The 20,924-nt window shown below is 39.7% G+C and overlaps 1 protein-coding gene across 1 annotated transcript in view; it reads left to right on the top strand.

Moving 5' to 3' along the window:
* The window catches only part of vwce.L (von Willebrand factor C and EGF domains L homeolog), a 51,780-nt gene extending 36,972 nt beyond the window's left edge, over positions 1 to 14,808 (top strand). Inside the window, exons 18-31 of the mRNA XM_041589940.1 lie at positions 1,393 to 1,478; positions 1,674 to 1,770; positions 2,070 to 2,152; positions 2,286 to 2,376; positions 2,720 to 2,802; positions 3,708 to 3,798; positions 3,968 to 4,050; positions 4,238 to 4,313; positions 5,948 to 6,868; positions 8,855 to 8,937; positions 9,228 to 9,332; positions 10,752 to 10,875; positions 12,265 to 12,427; positions 13,706 to 14,808. Coding sequence (XP_041445874.1) covers positions 1,393 to 1,478; positions 1,674 to 1,770; positions 2,070 to 2,152; positions 2,286 to 2,376; positions 2,720 to 2,802; positions 3,708 to 3,798; positions 3,968 to 4,050; positions 4,238 to 4,313; positions 5,948 to 6,868; positions 8,855 to 8,937; positions 9,228 to 9,332; positions 10,752 to 10,875; positions 12,265 to 12,332 — 1,991 coding nt within the window. The 3' untranslated portion in view covers positions 12,333 to 12,427; positions 13,706 to 14,808. The remainder of the gene's footprint in view (positions 1 to 1,392; positions 1,479 to 1,673; positions 1,771 to 2,069; positions 2,153 to 2,285; positions 2,377 to 2,719; positions 2,803 to 3,707; positions 3,799 to 3,967; positions 4,051 to 4,237; positions 4,314 to 5,947; positions 6,869 to 8,854; positions 8,938 to 9,227; positions 9,333 to 10,751; positions 10,876 to 12,264; positions 12,428 to 13,705) is intronic.
* Positions 14,809 to 20,924: the final 6,116 nt, after the last annotated feature.

Genomic DNA, 20,924 nt, shown 5'->3' with positions numbered 1-20,924 from the left:
GCAGCCAAACAAAAGAACAATGGGAAGGTAACCAGATAACAGCTCCCTAACACCAGATAACAGCTGCCTGGTTGATCTAAGAACAACAATCAATAGTAAAAACCCATGTCCCACTGAGACACATTCAGTTATATTGAGAAGGAAAAACAGCAGCCTGCCAGAAAGCATTTCTCTCCTAAAGTACAGGCACAAGTCACATGACCAGGGGCAGCTGGGAAATTGACAAAATGTCTAGCCCCATGTCAGATTTCAAAATTGAATATAAAAAAATGTGTTTGCTCTTTTGAGAAATGGATTTCAGTGCAGAATTCTGCTGGAGCAGCACTATTAACTGATTCATTTTGTAAAAAAAATTTTTCCCCATGACAGTATCCCTTTAAACCTGTGTCTGCAGTTTTTGAAAACTGTGTGCTCAGGCCAGAATTAATAAAAAACCTTAAAAAGTGCCCACCGAAATTTGTTATGGAAGGTGACCTCAAAATTTGTGTGCACTGCATGAGTGCATGCCTTAGAGGGAGCATTGCCTGTTGCAATGTGGTCTCATTTGGTGCCAATGTCACATCTAGGGGAGGGTATTTAAGCTTCTATATTGTCACTTTTGTGACTGGTCTGTGGTCGCCTTAAGGTGGCCATAGAAGCACAGATAATATTGTATAAAACAAATATTCATATGATATTCGGTGCGTGTATGTTGGGAAAAGAGCCGGGCAATATCAGCAGAAGACTTGGATATCGGACGGCTCGTCAATCGGGCTGGACAGAAAATTTTGATCGGGCACCATTGAAGGCACCCAAACATCGCCATTGTTAGTGCTGAATCGTTAGATACAGGTAGAATTCTATTGTTTCTCACCTGTGTATCTGACGATTCAGCTCTACACGTGTGTATTGGAAAGAACGATCTTTCTTGGAACGGTCTTTTCCAAGGAAGATCGTAATTGTTACGTCTATGGCCACCTTTAGTCTAGTAAAGGTAAAACATAATACCAAGCTTTAGTTTTCCACTAGTAAACAAGTTGCATCATTGGTATAGAATTTTGTAGATCTACAGGTAAAAAAACACAATGTTAGCATAGTGTCCTACTTTTAAAATTCCCATTTCGTTTTGTGGAACTTTATTTCATTATCAAGAATGCTCTGAAAGCTGCCGTGCTATAATGCCTTGTAGCTGATGTTAAGTAGACCATAGGTTCGTGGAAACCCTTGTGTACTGGTGGATTCCGTGTTTAAATATGTTACAGTACATTGTATTCATGGCGCTTGGTATTATGGAAAGACATCTCATGGGGGTCTTTCCATAAAAATTCTTTCCAAAATTGCAGGTCACAAAAGAATAATAGAACACATAGCTCTGTTATATAAAAAGTGTTTTCCCTTTTGCACTATTTCCAGGATGTCCTTTTGATGATAATGGAATTGAAATTCCAATTGGCCAGATCTGGTCACCGGGAGATCCGTGTGCAATCTGCATTTGTCAGGTAGGTGAAACCTTTTGCAGCATTTTTATGGCCCAAGATGTTGGCTTTTTTTGTTTTATTTTCTAAGATAATGGTTTTAGGTATCAGCTTTGCTGGCTGCAGCTTTTGCCTATTTGATAGTTTCAGTAACTAGCAGTTGTGGATACATTGCTCTACCATTTCTCATAAGCTGAGTTGTTGTATGTCTTTGTTCAGGCAGACAGCTCCATTGTGTGCAAAAAAACAGACTGCGTGGAGACCTGTCCTCATCCAATCACAGTGCCGGGGCAATGCTGTCCAGATTGCTCAGCGGGTGAGTGTAGGACAGTCATGTCTATGTGATATTTACTGTATTATGCTTCACATTCCATAAGGCAAGGTTAGAATCAGCACCCCTCAACTTACCCGGGGTTGTAACTTTCAGAGAAAAATTCCAGTTACGGGCTCAGAAATCCCCCTTGTAAATTAAAATTAAATTTTTTATTGTCGTTTTCAATGCATGCCACTTGTGCAACCATGTCAGGATTCACAACAAGCAATAGTGACCCACAAACTGAAGTAAACACTAGCACTGCCATAAAAGCTTAAAATGTCTTCTTCTGCTCCTTGAAGGTTGCTCTTATGGCAGAAGAACATTCAGGAACAATGAAAGCTTCCCCTCTACTTCCGACCCTTGTCTGACTTGCATTTGTCTGGTAAGTGTAGTTAACATCAGACTATCCTTTATAATGCACGCACATACATATAATAAGAATCTTTATGTGCATGTAACAGGCAGTTGGTAATCATGAGGTGTATATAATCTCAGTTGTCTCTTACTACTTACAGATGGGCACTGTAGCTTGTTCTCCAATTGAGTGTGCATTAAACTGCACGTACCCTTTCCACAATGAAGGAGAGTGCTGCCCTGTTTGTCGAGGTAAGTTCCTCCTAGACATATAATAAAGTCTTTATTCTCCACCTAAAGTTGGCCATGTAGTGTGTAAAATTTCATCTCGTCAGTAGATTAATCCACACAAGTGCTGGACCAAAAATAAGCTGATATATATATTTTTGTTTTCTGGGTCAACAATGAAGTCTGATGGGCAAGACCTACATTATCAATGAATGCATAACTCTTCCAACAGGACTTTCCAGCCTCCCAAAAAATATCTGTCTGAGCCTTGATTTACTTATTCAGTCAAGGATAACCAATTTGGCAGCCAGTAGCATGCATGAGTATTGAAAGTCTATTTCTGAGTGAGGCAATTGTATCTTTATAGATTGCACATATGATGGCAGAAAAGTGCTAAATGGACAGACCTTCTACCTCGAGAGTGATCCTTGCACTCAGTGCACTTGTCAGGTAAGATACTTTAATCTAGCACACCATTTTTGTAGAAGTGCCATTAGCATTTCACATTTAAAACAGCCTTCTCAAATGGGGCTTAAATCAGGGAGTCTCCCCCCAAATACAAGAGAGTTGATATATCTGATATGGTCCTCACTAATGGTCATTTGGAGCACCCCTTGTACATATATACAGTACATACAAAATGCATTTAGATATTGAAGTCAGGACCAAGGAGGAAGCAGCAATGCAGACAGGCAATAACAGTCCATGTAGCTGTACACAAGAGGTTAAGAGGTACAAAGTCATAATCCAGGCAAATAGTCAGAGGCAGGCAGCAATCAGCATAATCAGGAATAAAGCAGAAGGGTCAGAAACCAGGAATCAATCAAATAGCAAAATATAGAGCACCCAGGAACTCACAGAAGCAAGACCTACATTATATTTGGGATATGAAGCCGGGTCTCTGACGTTTTTATAATTTTCACTCGAAGCCCCGACATGATGTGTCTCGTATACGTGACTTTGCAGCCATGGACGCCGCCATCTTGGATCCAAAGAGGAGCCCTCTTCAACTGAGCGCTCCTGACAACTGGAAAGTGAATATATAGGAAGACTTTCTTGAGCAATCAAAAAAAATTGTCTTTTTACTAATATATGTCAATAGAGTGGAACATAAGTGCTTTTACTGTCTCATTATTGGCCATCTCATAGTTTATCTCAGGAAATTTGGACTTGAGTTAGGAGATATGTTTTTTTTGGAATCTAGCCCTATGTGTGTCACCTTTACAGAGTCAGACAGAGTTGCCCTCTAAGAAATGACTAGGTGTGACTGATACTGCACATGACCTAGGGTTGGTGAATTTTTGTCTTCAAGATGTGAGCAGTTTTATTATTGTCCTGTTGTATTTGTCACTCAGCTTGGAGAGGTGCAATGTGAGGCGATCTTGTGTTCTGCTTCCTGCTCACATCCTTATGTCTTCCCTGGGGAATGCTGCTCCTCCTGTGAAGGTATGCGTCCTGGCACATTTTCTATTTCCATTCTCTTAATCCTTTCATTCCATTTTAGAAGCAATGTCCCCTATTCGCTAACTACATCTTCTGTCCTAAAGACAAACATGTCCTTCTCTGTATATGAAAAGGGAGCTTTTAATACCATAACCTGCTTCCTCTTTTTTAGAGTGTCTCTTTGAAGGCCATCTATTAGAGAATGGAGGATCCTACATATTAAAAGCTGACCCATGCATTGTGTGTCACTGTTCTGTAAGTATAGTCTTATCATGGTATGGTCAGCTTTTAGACCACTCAGTGTTTTAACTACAGCTTTGACCTTTCTACCCTGTTGCTTTGTGTGTCTTCTACTTCTACAGCCTTTTACTTCTGGATTTTCCCAAGATTAACATGTCCTTTTCAGAGTAACTGAGTTAACTTTGGGGAACTTTTTTTTTAGGGTGGAAATGTTCAGTGTGAGCAAAGGGACAATTCCTGTACTCCATGTGAGCAGAAGACACAGGACTGTCTAAATGGTATGTCCATATGAATTCCACAAACTGGATGGGAGAGGGTTTGGCAATTAGGGATGTAGCGAACGTCGGAAAAAATGTTCGCGAACATATTCGCGAACTTGCGTCAAAAATGCGAACGGTTCGCGAACGTCGCGAACCCCATAGACTTCAATGGGAAGGCGAATTTTAAAAGCTAGAAAAGACATTTCTGGCCAGAAAAATGATTTTAAAGTTGTTTAAAGGGTGCAACGACCTGGACAGTGGCATGCCAGAGGGGGATCAAGGGCAAAAATGTTTCTGAAAAATACATTGTTGACACCGTGCTGCGTTTTGTGCTGTAAAGGGCAGAAATCACACTACGTCACTCAGGTGATGTTTCTGGACACGGAATGTGAAAAAGCTCACACAGCTAGGTGGCACTTGGTTAAAGACTGGGCAAACAATGCCTGCAAGGGCAACGTATACAGTAGTGGATACGGAATATATTATTGCTGCTTGAAAAACGTCACTCAGGTGGTGTTTCTGGAGACGGTATTATTATTGATATTTAGACAGAATGTGAACAAGCTCACACAGCTAGCTGGCAGTTGTTTGAAAATGAAGAACACACTGGGCAAACAAATTGAAACAATGCCTGCAAGGTCAACGTATACACTACAGCAGTGGATACGGAATATATTATTGCTGCTTGAAAAACGTCACTCAGGTGGTGTTTCTGGAGACGGTATTATTATTGATATTTAGACAGAATGTGAACAAGCTCACACAGCTAGCTGGCAGTTGTTTGAAGAACACACTGGGCAAACAATGCCTGCAAGTGCACTACTATTGGTGCACTACTATGAAGAACAGCAAACAGCACTGGACACGTTAAAGAACAGTGAGATAAGTAAAATAAAAAAAAATATATATATATTAAAAAAAAAAAATTACTCTGGTTGGTGCTGAACTACTAGGAGCAGCACACCAGTCCCACTCCCCAACACAGCTAGACTAATAGCACTGGGCTCTTATAGTAGCAAAGTAAAAAAACAAAAAAGAAAATAAAAGCAGTCCTTACAAGGACTATTGGGTTACAGGCAGCAGTCAGCAGATGAGAGATCAGCAGCAGGACAGCTGCCCACAGCAGCTACACACAGAGCACTGCAGTAGAAGGTAGATTACTAGCCAGCAAAGCTACCTAACCTAAAATGTCCCTCAAATCCCTGCAGAGTTCTGTCCCTACAATACAGAGCAGTATCAAGTCGATTACTAGCCAGCAAAGTTACTATCAACTGTCCCTCAAATCACTAACAGCTCTCTCCCTACACTAGCTCTTCCAAGCACACACAGGCAGAATGAAAAAACGCTGCAGGGCTTCAGTTTATATATGGAAGGGGAGTGGTCCAGGGGGTGTGGGGGTGGTCCAGGAGGGAGAGCTTCCTGATTGGCTGCCATGTATCTGCTGGTCTGGGATGAGAGGTCAAAAATAAGCGCCAGCTATGGCGAACCCAAATTGGCGAACGTCGCGCGACATTCACGAACATTCGGCGGACGCGAACGGCCGATGTTCGCGCGAATTAGTTCGCGGGCGAACAGTCCGCGACATCTCTATTGGCAATACTTCATTAAGCTTTGTGTGTACTACAATCCTTCTTGTTACTCTACTTCTACAGAAGTCCCAGATATTTTTCACTCCAATCAACTGCAAATAATACCCGCAGAGCTACATCAGTCAACTGGATCCCATAATCCAAACATAGTGTTGAAGCTACTGAATGATGCAGTGCTATCCCAACCGACATATCCTCCATTATTCCAGAGATTAGTATCCAGGCGGAATACAGAGATTTCAGGAACAACTTCAACTGGTTTACCTTCTGCTCTCCATGGAAAGACACTTTCAGACTCAACTCCTTTTGACTATAATGAGGATAATTTATCTACAAATACTGTTTACCCTTCACCAACAGCAGAAACCACTAACACAAACATAAAGCCTGTTTCAGCATCAGAGTCATACAGAGATATTATAATGCTGCACACAAAATCACCAAAAGAAATTATATCCTTGGATTCATCTCCTCAGCCTGAAGAATATTTACATAAATCTATTCTGGGTCTCCATGCACCAAAAGTATCTACACCTACCTCCTCTTTAGGCATGGCTTATAAATCTTTGCCTCCAGCACTTCTTTATACCTCAACAGTCATGCCTCAAATGTCTTCTGGTCCATCAAGACTAACTTCTGACAGCACTGCCCCTCATTCTCCTACTGAAAATTCCAGTTCTTTTAAGTCACCAGCACATGATTTTGTTTCTTCTTTCAACCATACACAGTCCTCACATTCTTCATTTACCCACCCAAACACACCCCTCTCTTCTGCTACCTCTGAAGTATTACCTATCCATGCAGATGCCACTCAGTTGCCTTTGTTAGCTGAAAATACTCTAGGCCCCACTCTGGCTCCTGCCCAACATGCTGCTCACTTCCCAACCTCCGCACACATCATTCCGAGAGATTCCGAGCTTTCTCTTATGCAGCTGAACCACAGAGGTTTACAGCGTGATGAACTGGAGATTGGACAAGTAATTGGTAAGAAAAATGAACACCATATGTAAAACAACATATTTAATCCTAAAGGCATTGTTCTAAGTCTTAATTAGAGCAAGAAAAGGTCATCATTAAATATTATTTTGAATATTTTGTTCATGAACCAAAGCTGCTACATAAGGGCAATCATCTAGTGTTTATTATATCTGTTAAGCCCAACAGAGCAAGGCCAACTTACTTGGGTTCCATTGGCTTGGACCTCTTTCAGTTTCTAGACTTGGTGCTTTCAAAAACAAATGCTCTGTTATTGCTAATTTTTATTACTAATCTTTCCATTCAGGTCCTCTCCTATTCATATTCCATCCTCTTATTCAAATGAATGCATGGTTGCTTGTGTAATTTGGGCTGCTGAATAAAAAGCTAAATAAATTAAAAAATCACAAATGATAAAAAATGAAAACCAACTGCAAATTGTCTCAGAATATCCCTCTCTACATCATACTAATGGTTCATTTAAAGGTGAACAACCCCTTTAAAAAAATGCAGCTATAACAATCGTGTTAGTTGCTCAATATTTGGCTCTTGCACAGATATAAAAGAATTGTGTATGTTTGTATGTTAAAGGGATACTGTCATGGGAAAAAAAATTTTTTTTCAAAACACATCAGTTAATAGTGCTACTCCAGCATAATTCTGCACTGAAATCCATTTCTCAAAAGAGCAAACAGATTTTTTTATATTCAATTTTGAAATCTGACATGGGGCTAGACATATTGTCAATTTCCCAGTTGCCCCTGGTCATGTGACTTGTGCCTGCACTTTAGGAGAGAAATACTTTCTGGCAGGCTGCTGTTTTTCCTTCTCAATGTAACTGAATGTGTCTTAGTGAGACATGGGTTTTTACTATTGAGTGTTGTTCTTAGATCTACCAGGCAGCTGTTATCTTGTGTTAGGGAGCTGTTATCTGGTTACCTTCCCATTGTTCTTTTGTTTGGCTGCTGGGGGGGTAAAGGGAGGGGGTGATATCACTCCAACTTGCAGTACAGCAGTAAAGAGTGATTGAAGTTTATCAGAGCACAAGTCACATGACATGGGGCAGCTGGGAAATTGACAAAATGTCTAGCCCCATGTCAGATTTCAAAATTGAATATAAAAAAATCTGTTTGCTCTTTTGAGAAATGGATTTCAGTGCAGAATTCTGCTGGAGTAGCACTATTAACTGATGCATTTTGAAAAAAATTTTTTTTCCCATGACAGTATCCCTTTAAATGTGGTGGCAAGTGCTAATTGCCCATTGTTTAATAATTTTTTCATCCAAACAAGCTAGATGATGACCCTTGGCGTAATGTGTAAGGAAGATTGCCCCCAAATAGGATGAACTTTTGTTCATATCCTGATCTGCGATGGGTTTCCTGCAATTATCCGAAGTGTTTGTGGTTTTTGGGCAAAAATCTGAAAAAAAACTTTGTGCAATTCAAATGTTTTCACATTTTTTTACCGCACAGGAACTTCTTGGGAAAATGTATTGATAAATAAGTGGTCGGAGTAGCTTTCAGAATATAATGAGATATTTTCAGATTTTGAAAAATAATGGTTCCATAGCCCTAATTGTTGTTTAACAGTAAAATCACATATGTTCTACAGGTATGAGATCCATTATCTGGAAACCCTTTATCCAACAAGCTTCAAATTAAAACCATCTCCCATAGACTTGATTTTAATTAAATAATTCACATTTTTAAAATTTCAATTTAAAAATGTCCCTTTTCTCTGTAAAATAAAACTGTACCTTGTATTTGATCCCAACTAAGATATCATTAATTCTTACTGAAGACAAAACAATCCTGTTGGGTTTAATGTTTACAATTTTTTTAGTAGATTTATTGTCTGGAGATCCAAATTAATTTTCTTATCTGGAAAACCCTAGGTTCCAAGCATTTTGGGTAGCAGGTCCGATACCTGTAGTTGGGTGCTTCCCAGATACAATAATGTCAAATAATTCTATTTTCTTCTTATCTTTCTTTTTAGGATGTTCTTTAAAAGGTCTCGAATTTACCAGTGGCTCCATCTTTGTTGCGGACGTGGACTGCTGCCTGCACTGTGAATGTTTGGTAAAATTTAACTGAAATAGAGGCCCATAGAGGCAAATATTTGTTATATTTCTTTTTCTAATTTGAAAGTGCATTTCTTTCCACCATTTTCGTATTAAGCCATGTTTTGGTCCAGATCTTCGGCCACCTTGAGTGATTAGAGTAACCCTACTAATATGAACCTCTACCCAGTAGCTCCTTCTTTTGCATTCTGGCTTCTTACTTTACAAGAAAACTTTACAAGAAAAATTCTCAGTAGTTATAGTGGATACAACAATATTAATTAGCACAGTTTTATTTTTGGCTTTTAGAAAGGAGAGATCTACTGTTCACGCAAAGACTTATTCCCCAGTGGATTGTGTTGCCAGCGTTGTACACACCACGCTGCGGATTCTTGTGCAGGGGAAATAAACCAGGTAACCGGCTTCTAAAAAAATATTGTGTGCTTGTTTTGCTCTGCAAGAACACTAGGACATTGTTGGACTGGGGTGCCAGGGACCCACCAGAAAACCTTAAACTACAGACCCGCTCTACAGTAAATTTTTCCTTCTCTCCTTACTAACTTTATTTATTCTCTTAATCACTTATTTTATACTATCATCTATCGTTCTTTCTTCCATTTCACCTCTTTTCTCACATATAGGAATGGGAAATGGCCATGACATTGGCATATTAGGTAAATAGTTGGGTGAGCAGGAGGGCCCACTGAAACCTGAACCCACCTTTGAGGTGTAATTAGATATCTAAAGCAAGGGCCTATTTTATTCCTTGTTAAAACTATGTTAAATATAATTTGCTAGACTATTAAGGGTTGAATTTCAAGTTTATGGGAGTTTCTAAAAACTCCCATCAACAATTTAAAAATTAGAATTTTCAGTTCAACCCTTGATAAACCTGCCCCTAAGTGTTCTAGAAAATCATTTAACTATTAAATAAACCCATTAGGCTGGGTTTGCTTCCAATAAGGATTAATTATATCTTAGTTTGGATCAAGCACAATGTTTTATTATTACAGAGAAAAAGGAAATCATTTTTAAAAATTTGGATTATTTGAGTAAAATGGAGTCTATGGGAGATGAACTTTCTGTAATTCAGAGATTTCTGCATAACAGGTTTCCCAATAACAGGTCTGCCCCTTAGTGCTTGCTCAAAAAGCCTACATGTGCCTCCCCCGCACCTTTGCGAATATAATGCTGCTGAAAATCTTTGTACAACTAGGGTTTTTTTTTTACTAAACCTCAATTTTTTTCTGGTCGAGGTTTTTTCGGGGGGGGGGAAACTAGAATTTTTCATGGATAAAAATACTTGGATTTTTCGAGATTTATTATACCCCGAAGCTGCTAACAGTCATAATTAGAAAATCTGCCATCTCAAACCTGCGGTCATGTATAAGTCAATAGCAGATGTCCCTTTTACAATTTGAAGATATCGTGAGCTGCGATATATCGTCCAATAATCTGAAAAATTTGGGGTTTTTTGGGCGATAACCCAAAAAAAATCAAGTGATTCGGGCCTCAAATCTGAATAATTCGTACGATTCGAGGCTGTTCCCGCACCAATTTTTTCTAGTTATTTTATTGATAAGTTAAAATAGTGGATGGGACTTTGGTCGAGCTTGGTTTTATAAAAGGTTGAGATAAATTTATTAAATAACCCCCCAATGTAACAATTTTCTAAAGTAGCAGATTGGGCCCATTTTTTGTACATTGCACCTGGTCCTACACTTGTTCAGGGTCCCCTGATATTGTATTTTTCTAATAATAACCTGATATTTCAAAATCTGTCAAAACATTTCTTTTTCACTTGATAAATTGCTTTCTTCTCTTGGTTTATAGGTCCATTCAGACATTATCAGTAGTCAGAACTTCTGTAAATGCAGCAATCAAGTTCTTCAATGTGACTCTTGCTCCTTCAGAGAAGAATGCCAAAGAAATGACTCTATACAGATCTCCAAAGAAGGTAATGTGTGTGTTCTACTAAGTGACCAAAATATTTATCAATCGATTACTAATTTCTGCTCTTTTTTGGGGGGGTTATTTAACTTTAACTTGAATATAAAATGTAATATTGTGTAAAATAGGGTTTACTTGCTGTTTGGACAGTAGTTAGAAGTGCCAGGGGTAATGATAGTTAAAGGAGAAGGAAAGCTACAGAGGCATTTCATTGCCAATAGATTAGCTGCAATAGTGCAAGCTAGAATGCTATATTTATTCTGTAGAATGTTTTACCATACCTGAGTAAAAAGCTATAGAAACTCTCTGTTTGTTTAGGATAGCAGCTGCAGTATTAATGTGGTGTGACATCACTTCCTGCCTGAGTCTCTCCCTGCTCTGGGCTCAGATTACAGCAGAGAAGGGGGGGGGGAAGAGGAGCAAACTGAGCATGCTCTTGCCCAGGGCAATGAGGTTTAAGCTGAAGGCAGGAAGTCTGATACAGAAGCCCATGAGTATACAATAGAAGGAAAGAAATGCAGTGTTTCTTTTGACAGGGGACTCAGAACAGCACTACTTTGGGGGTTTACTGGTATATGTAGATGGACCTTTCTGATAAGGCTTACTTAGTTTTAACCTTTCCTTCTCCTTTAAGGGATTAAGCCTTACTGTCAGGGGCCCTTGTGAGATATTGACATTAATGAGTGGCTTAAATAGATAAAATATTTAGAGTTGATTATCGATATTGGGTTGTAGTGGTTACACAACTTTAAGTATGACCCTGAGTCTATTTCGTGGCCTCCAGTAGATCAGGACAGGGATTTGGTGACCCATCATAATTACTTTAAATGGTTCTGTCAAATGTCAAGTGGGATAAATAAGGTTGAAAATGTTCTCATGAAATATAATGGCTATTCCTCTAGGACCTGGAGCCCTAAGGTTTTTCATATAAGTCGTTCTTATGGTGTTTTGGTCAGATATGTTTAATGAATCAGCAGAAAAGAAGATGGGGACCTACTGGTGGCAAATTTGGAGACACAGATCTTTACTGCTAAAGGGTCGTGGTTGCCTTGGGCTGGTACAGAAGCTCAAAACATAATGCACAATTTTTCTGCACCTACTTCTTTAGTTAGGTTTTAGTTCTCCTTTAAGGCATGGTGTGCTACATTATGAAAATACCCCTTTGCTGGAGGTGCCAAGCATTCCAGATAATAGATCCAATACCTGTACCTTATTAACTTTGTTCATTGCTCCAGATTTCCACTTTATATCCTAAGGCTAGGCCCGAGAGCATGTGTCTACATCTGCATGTGTCTACACTTCTACCATGACTACACCCAAGGGGATTTTTAAAGAAAATATCATGATGACCACAAAATATCTATCGTTCAACAATATTTGCTTTTTTTTGTTTCAGAACAACTACCTAAGCAAATGCACTGGGCACCACTTATATTTGAAGGGGATGTTGAGCCTCAGAGATGAAATCTGTGAGACCATCAATAGCAGAGAAACAGAGGAAGCTAATTATGATAAGACTGTTAATTTCTTCTCATCCCAGCTTCTTCATACCACTTACGGTGAGATTAAAGTGCATTGAGTACATTCTTACCATTACAAACAATGAAACCTAGTAGTTAAGGTTAAACTCTATAAATATATTATTAAGAGGAACAAAGCCAGCATTCCTTAGTGCTACCAAGTTTTTAATCACACCCCCAGATGTCTTTAACCAACCTGTAGAGTATTCCATGAAAATGGAAATTTGAGGATTGGGTTTCCTTCCCAGAATTCCTTCTGCTTTGGATTCATCGAGGAGTCAATCTCCTCTCTCAAAATTCTTTTTATGTGGGTCTTCTTCTCTGGCTCTACATATGCTAATGAGAACATATCATTTAAATAATGAAAGAAATTCCCGTCATAAGAAGAACTGACAACTAGCAGTGACAAGTAGTAAATAAATAGTGCCAAAACACTCACGATACTTGTATAACTTGTGTGCTGCAGGCTCTGCATGTCTCCTGATCAGGTGACTCAACAGGATGCATTCAATAGTAGAACAAAAATAATGAAGACGCGATGACAATGCGGGTGGTGTACTTAAAGTACCTCCAAGGCTTTAATGTATGGAATATAACCAAACGTTTCAGGAGCCTCGCGCTCCCTTCCTCAGTGGATAATTGCACTTATCGCATTGGCATCGCGTCTTCATTATTTTTGTTCTAGCAGTGACAAGTAGACATTAACAAGGACAAGCCACTGCTATTAATAATTACATTAGAAACATGGGAACCCAAACTGCTCCTAGATCTAGGAATATCTGCTCCAAAACTGGGATTTTGATGGATATTTAAGACAGTAGTGTTCACTATTCCAAATTGTTTTTCCTCCCTTCTGAGTTGCCCAATTTTAAAAAAAGTTCTCAAAAATCTGGCAAAAACCTTTAATCTGGGTTTTTTTAATATATGTTTCATTTCACTGCATTACTGGTCATCCGAGACTTTACATGATATTAGGGGGGCCTATTTTGTGCTTGTTGCATTTGTACTTTACCATTTAATATTTTACCATTTCAATACATAATAAATTAATATTAGAAAAGGCTTCAAAGCAGCAGGCTTCCAAAATGAACTGCAAGTGTGGGACATATCTACTGCATAACTACACGTGTAGGGATAATGTTATAGCAATGTTAAACTTGGGTCCAGGTCTAGTAACCCATAGCAACCAATCAACAGGTAGATCCTGATATACCTGTATGTTTCCCCCAGTTTTGTATCCAGCTCATTGTTGTATCTGTGTAGTCTGCTAAAATACTAAATAATATTCTGTATGTTTCTCTTTTCATATATAATAAGGGAATGGAATGGCAGTGCAGAAACTACAGTTTCATCTCTTGGTCAGCTCTGAAGTTCCCCTTCAATAAACAATATGTTCAGCTTGAAGAACCAAACGGGCATGAACTTCATTATGGCACACCCTAACTGTACAAGCTCAAGATAATCTCTGCTAGTAATTCAAGGCATTCTTACAGTTAACTGAACATCTCATGGTGAGACAAGGCTATTTTTATGCAGATCTAACCCCTCTAGTTGCTGGAAGGGAGGGAGACCTGACAGCAATGATACAAGAACACCTGGCAAACCATTATAGCAAGTGTGCTCGTAGCTTTCAAACTTTGACAATTTAAGTAATGCTGCCACTTTGCAACCATTTAAATGTCAAAATCACTTTAAAAGTCCTACCATATAAAATGAAATCAACTCCCTCATTTCCTTGTTTGTTACCAGTGTCAAGATCAACTTGCCTGACTGTGCAACTTCAATCTGGCAGATGTCTTGACTTGATCCAACCATTCCAAACCCTATGCTTCTTATCCTTTCCCACAAAGCCATGTCTTGCCACCACCAATCACTAGCATCTTAGCACTGTCAACGCTCCTTTTTCTTAAGGACAAGGAACCTCCTTCTCCCATTGCTGCTAAAGCTGTGACATTGGGTTTACTAAACTAGACTGGAAGGAACAACAATGTAAACAGCATCTCCAGCAGTTCAGTTCCAAACCCAACATTTTAGGATTAGCAGCAATGGAAGAAGGCATGTTGGAGATATAAACTGGTAAGTCATGGGGGGCAAAGATTTTGTTTTAGTAAGTATAAAAAGCACTGTTAGTATGCCCTTAAAGGTCCCCATACACGGGCCGATAAAAGCTGCTGACAGACCGTGTCGGCAGCTTATTGGCCTGCGTGTGGGGCCATCCGACAGGCATCCACGATTGATATCTAGCCGAAAGTTGACCAGATGTCGATTGGGCAGGGTAAAAAATCCAATTGGATCGTGGCCACATCTGTTCGTTGATGTGGTTCCGCAATCCAACCGCCCGAATCGCCTCCATTCTGATCCAATCGTTGGGCCCTAGAGCAGGGGTGCCCAAAAGATAGATCGGGATCTACAAGTAGACATTTAGCTGGTGATCAGTAGCTCTCAAGACACTGTCAACAAACAGCTTGTCTAAATCACCCTCCTGTTTCATTCATTAAACCTGCAGAAGTGCTATGTTAGCCTATGGGGACCTTCTACAACCATTTTCCAAGTCTTTACACATCAAATAAAAATCCTTCAATCGATCGCTGAAATCATTCGAAACGTTCAATTCAATCGCAGGATTGCCAAATTTGCTGAAAAAACGTTGAATTCGATATTCGAATTCGGAGTTTTTTAATTCGATGGTCGAATTTCGAAGTTTTTTGTACTTTGATATTCGACCCTTGATAAATCTGCCTCTTAAAGTAGATCTCACATTAGTAAAGTATGGGCACTCTTGCCCTAGAGCCTACAATTGGATCAGCCCGACATTGCCAAACAAGCGGATCTCCCTGTGTATAGCCATCTTTAGTCATACCTCCCAACTGTCCCGTTTTTCTTGGGACAGTCCAGATTTTGACAGCTCGTTACTGAAATGTCCCGCGTTTATCTTTGATCTCCTGCACTGAACAGCCAGAAAAAGATACAATATTTCTGAAATGTAATTAAATAAGAGGCTTTTGGCAGAGAGCCCAGAATACTTGGCAGCTGCACTTAGATGCATTTGTAACAATTTAAGATAAGCAAAGATACAATTGTATCTATTTAAGATAAGCAAGTCTCTTGGGGAAACGGTAACTTGCAGCTTAAAGGGAAATTAAAGCATAACTAAAGAAGTAGGGTAGAAATGTTGTACATTATGTTTTGGGGTTCTGTTCTCCCCATCTTCTTTTCTGCTGATTCACTGCACATGCTCTGTGCTGCTGTCACTTACTGAGCTTAGGGGCCCACTCACAATATACAGTACACATAGAATTGAAATGTCACAATATAAGGCTGATTAGTAGTTAATAAAGATATTTACTACATGGCAGCACAGAAACCAGTGCAATTAGCATCAGAATTTAATAATCAGCCCTGTAGCATCATCTTATATTACAGACCAACCTCATTTTCTGCTGGATAATTAGTGACGAGCCCTAAGCTTAGCTTCTCAACAGCTGCTCAGAGCCCACTGAGCATGTGAGTGTCTCAGACACTTTCCAAGATGGTGACCCCCTGTGACAAGTTTGAAGTCCTGGATCATTGCTGCTATTGACAAGCTGAAACTTTAGTTAGTACAATAAGTTCAGTATGTAAAATATGGCATTTTTAACCATATTCATTTTTAGGATTAAGTTCTCCTTTAAAGGGCAATTCACCTTCATTAGCAAAACTGTAATAACCCATAAAACCTGACCCTAAAACCCCCAGAAATGTGTTCAAACTTTCCATAGCCGGCCAAATGTTGTAAAATGGATGTGGTATTTAGGGGGTTTTGCCATAAAATGGGCGAGGTAAATTTTTGGGTTTTTTTGCCATCTTGTTACCTTCCCATTATTCTGCTGATACTGGGGGGAAAGGGAGGTGGGTGATATCACTTCAACTTGCAGTACAGCAGTAAAGAGTGACTGAAGTTTATCAGAGCTCAAGTCACATGACTGGGGGCACCTTGGAAACTAAGAACATATCTAGCTCAACTTCAAATTACGAAATTAAATATAAAAAAAAATCTGTTTGCTCTTTTGAAAAATGGATTTCAGTTGGAGCAGCATTTTGAACTGAAACATTTTGAAACAACATGTTTTCCTATGACAGATCCCTTTAATGCTCATATATATTATAACCTATTAGCAAACTGTTAAACAAATGCGTGAAGCAAATGCAGTCTATTTGTGACCACGAAATGTGATTGTATTTTATAGAGGTCATGCAGTATGGCAGCTAAGATTTTACATTTTAAACTTAAAGTTTATGTTCCCCCCAATATCTTTGGCTTTAAAAACTACTGAAATGCTTCTTCAGCCAGATGTGATCCTAGGGGCTGGTTTGGCAATAAAATGGGCAGCCCCTTGGGATAAACAACTGTCTAATTAGTGAATCTAGTTTTGTAGCTTTGGGCCTACAGTAGATGGATAATTTTCATGCATTTTGCTTTGCAACCTTAACAGTACTTTGCAATTACCCGTGCATTGTTGCCCCTGGGGTGTTTACTCAAGGGGGCATATAGGTTTCATCTCACAGAAATAAGAATCTTACTAAATATAATCAAATACAACTTCTGCATTGTTTCTAAAATAATCAGGTTATTTTTTACTATGCCCTTCAGCAATGTCTTTTCATGCAGCTTTGTGTCGGAGTTGATTATTTTGAAAGACAGTTAACTCTAATACATTGTGCAGGCTAAGGGATCCCACACCAACATCATACCTCCCAACCAGAGGCGGGCCAAGCCGGGCAGGCGCCCTAGGCAGCCTGCCCAGCTGCTGCGCCGTCTGGTTGCGTGCTTCTGCAAGTAAAGACGCTTCTGTGCATGTGCGAACAGACGCTCTGCACATGCGCGAATCGATGCATGCGTACTCGCACAGATGGGAACAAGTGGGCGGTCGGCAGAGAAGGGACTACGGGTAGGAGTAAGTGCGTGCCTGGCGCCCCTCCACCTTTGCGCCCTAGGCACGTGCCTACTCTGCCTACCCCTAGTTCCGGCCCTGCTCCCAACTGTCCCGTTTTCAGAGCGACAGTCCCTCTTTTGACAGCTCAACCCACAGACCCTTGTTTGTACTGGAAAGTCCAGTTTTTCTCTGCACTGAACAGCCAGAAAAAGAAACAAAGTTTCTAAATTAATTGGCTTTTGGCCCAGAACAGCCACAGATGCTGCCTCTGGCAAATAAATTTGCGAATCTCCCTCGAAAAATGTTTTTGACGTGCGTCCAAAAAGTCCATTGACGCCCATTGACTTTAATGCCAGTGTCGTGAAAATGTCAGATTTTCATGTTTTTTTGTGAAAATGTCCGAATTTCACCATTTTTTCGCCAAACTTTGCGATTTCATGATTTTCCAAGGAATTTTTTGCCGTTTCACGAATTTCACAAATTTTGTGGGAAATTTGTGAATTTTTCGGCGAAATGGGAGAAATTCGCCCATCGCTAAAGATAACAGGTCTCTTGGGAGAAGTCAGACTCATAGCTTAAAGGGCAATTCACCTTCATTAGCAAAACTGTAATAACTGAAAAAAAACCACATGAATATGTTCAAACTTTCATGACCTGCCAAATTTTGTAAAATGAACACGGTAATTAGGGAGTGTGGCACAAAAAAGGGCGTGGTCAAAAATTTACACGCTATTGGCGGCAGGGAGGTATACAACGTATTTGACCTAACTGTCGAGCAAAATCCTACTTTTGTTTATTTTTAATGCCACCTGCTGATCTGTAAAGTGTTTAATGTTTATTTATATAGTGTTATATAATAATAATGATGATGGCCAGTACTTGGATGTGGTTTGGTTCAGTTCCTGCACCAGTTCCTCGCGGCTTCTGCAAAACTAACATTAACTTCCCAGGGATTCAGTTGCCAGACAGCAGCAGTGCAGGTTTCTGTGTACAGCACAACAGACACTGTCAGCACTATATAGAACATATTCTAGAGGGAATCACATGTATCTTCTATTGACCACTGTACCCAATAATATCTATCTTTATCCCTCCTACTTCGCATGGCAAGGGCCCTAACCACTAGTTAACATAGATAGTGTGCCACGTCCCTTCACGCATGGGTTGTATACGTTCGTTACAGATGTAGTGGCGATTATAAGACTTTCTATTGTATGAGAGAAATACATTTTTGTTTTCTAATATGGAGTTTCTATATGCAAAATGTACTGTATGTCTGAATAATAATAAAAATCATATAATAAAAGTGTTTTTCAGAAAGAAGGAATGTGTGATTTCTTCTTCAAGCCTCTGTAGGTTATTTATGAACAGGATAGGGAAAACCTATGTACTATGATTGATACATAGCATTAGTGCAGTGGGTTTTTGCCCTAAATTGTTTTCAAAGCACCTCCCTAAATATTGGGGGTCATCTACTGAACCCTGGACTAAGTGCAAGAGCACTAAGGGGTACAAACGCATGACTTTTAGTGCTAATTTAAAAACCACTTGCATATGGGGTCTAGCAGCCCTCTGCATCTTGCAGCCAATAAAAAATCCAGGTGCAGAGAAGCAGAGTGCAGTACTGGTGGGTGTAAGGCAGGGGACATGAAGGAGGCGGGTTCAGGACCCCTACCCTTGCCTGCCCATCCTAAACACAGCACTGCCAAATGAATGCAGCTCTAAATTCATGGACTAAACAAAGGTCTCTGTACCCTGTTGGAATCAGTGTCTCAAGGATTGGTCACAGAAAATCTATCTCTAGTTCAAGTCTCATCTGATGTGGTAGCAGGACCCAGTGAATTTTTGCAGGGGTTTTTCCTCTGGTGGAGCCTCAATGGATAAAGGGTTTTTACCGATGCATCTGGCACAAGCTGGAGAGCCCATACAGAAGGAGTACAGAAGCCCAGGGGGTGTGTAAGAAAGATTTGTTACACCTGCCATCAAATATTTGGGAGTTGAGAACGATTCGGAAAGCATTGATTGCTTTCAGGCTAATCCTGATGGGCCTGTTAGTGAAGATCAGGTTGGGCAATGCCTCAGCGGTGTCATATATAAGGAAGCAGCGAGGCACAGGCAGCATCAAAAACTATTCCAATCATGGCTTGGGTGCAGTCCCATTTAATGGACATCACAGCCATCCACATTCCACGAGTCTTGAACTATCAGGCAGATGTTCTGAGTCGGATAGTTACAAGGGGGAATGGGAGCTGAACTCAAAGATATTTAGGTGGATTGTGGCTCACTGGGGCCTCCCCAGATAGATCTGACAGCCTCAGATTTCAGGACCAAGATCAAGACTTTCTTCTTCCCATTTTCCATCAACAAGAGCAGTGTATGCTCTATCAAAGAGTTGGGGACCACTGCTCTATCACGAGCTACTGGTTGGGGACCACTGCTCTAGGCAGTGTCAGGCAGTGTCTTCTAAAGCTAATAAAATATTTTTTTTGTGTAAAAAGACATTAATTTTAGGGTTGAAAGATAACCAAGTTATGACTGGCATTTAACGGTACATATACAGTGGAGTAATGGGCAAACACAAATATGACTTTAAACCAGCTGGACATTTGGAAGAGCAAACTAAGTTTTCTTTAAGCTTTTTCAGCTGGAGACACAAGTAACATCAAACAATGTCATAGTCAGTCATATTATACGCATAGCATATATCACTTAAAGGGCATGTAAAGGCAAAAAAATAAAATCCCATTTTTACTTTCTTTAATGAAAAAGAAACCTATCTCCTATATACTTTAATTAAAAAATGTGTACCGTTTTAATAATAAACCTGACTGTATGCAGTGAAATTCTTCCTTCATTTATAGCTGTGGATAGGAATTGTCAGACGGTCCCTAACTGCTCTGCAGGGAAACAATCATACTTATGAACAACAGGGGGAGCCCCAACCTTACTTCCCAGCCATGCAGAACTCAAGCAGTTTTGTTTGTTTCCCTGTTTTGATCATTTATGACGATCATTAAGCAGCCCAGACCACACTGAGCATGTGCGTAGTTAAATTTTTTTAACAAAGTTACAAGATGGGCTTGTGGTGCAGTAAGTTCATGTTTATATTTAGTATACAAAATACAGCATTTCTAGCCTTATTCTATTTTAGACTTTACTTTCCCTTTAAGAAGTGGCCATATTCTACATGTTTTTTCGCCGATATGGCCACTCTTGAACAAGTTTGCAACATATTACCCTTGTAATAGCAAAGGGCAAAGCAAGGTCTCAGCTTTTTTTCAATTTTCAATCACATAGGCTGGATAATTTGGATGAGGTCCACTGATGATACACAAGCTCCTCATATGATCTTAGAACTGGTCCAGGGGCTACCTTTAGCTTAGCACAAGGATGACAAGTTCAGGCAAAGGATCTACATGTTTGGTGTAATTTTTTATTTTTAATTTCTAAACTTATCACCGATCTGACAATTTTCTACTCAGGATCCCTCATATATACAGTCTATGCACTGCTGACAGATAGGAGGGTGCAGAGTATTTTTTATAGCATCAGACCCACTCTCCTGACACGCTAAAAAAAAGTGCTAAAAAAACCTATAAAAAGCTTTTTCAGGAGTCTGAATT

The sequence above is a fragment of the Xenopus laevis genome, chromosome 4L (genome assembly GCF_017654675.1).
Source record: "Xenopus laevis strain J_2021 chromosome 4L, Xenopus_laevis_v10.1, whole genome shotgun sequence".
Classification (NCBI taxonomy): Eukaryota; Metazoa; Chordata; class Amphibia; order Anura; family Pipidae; genus Xenopus; species Xenopus laevis.
This window is presented reverse-complemented; position numbering and strand designations above follow the sequence as displayed.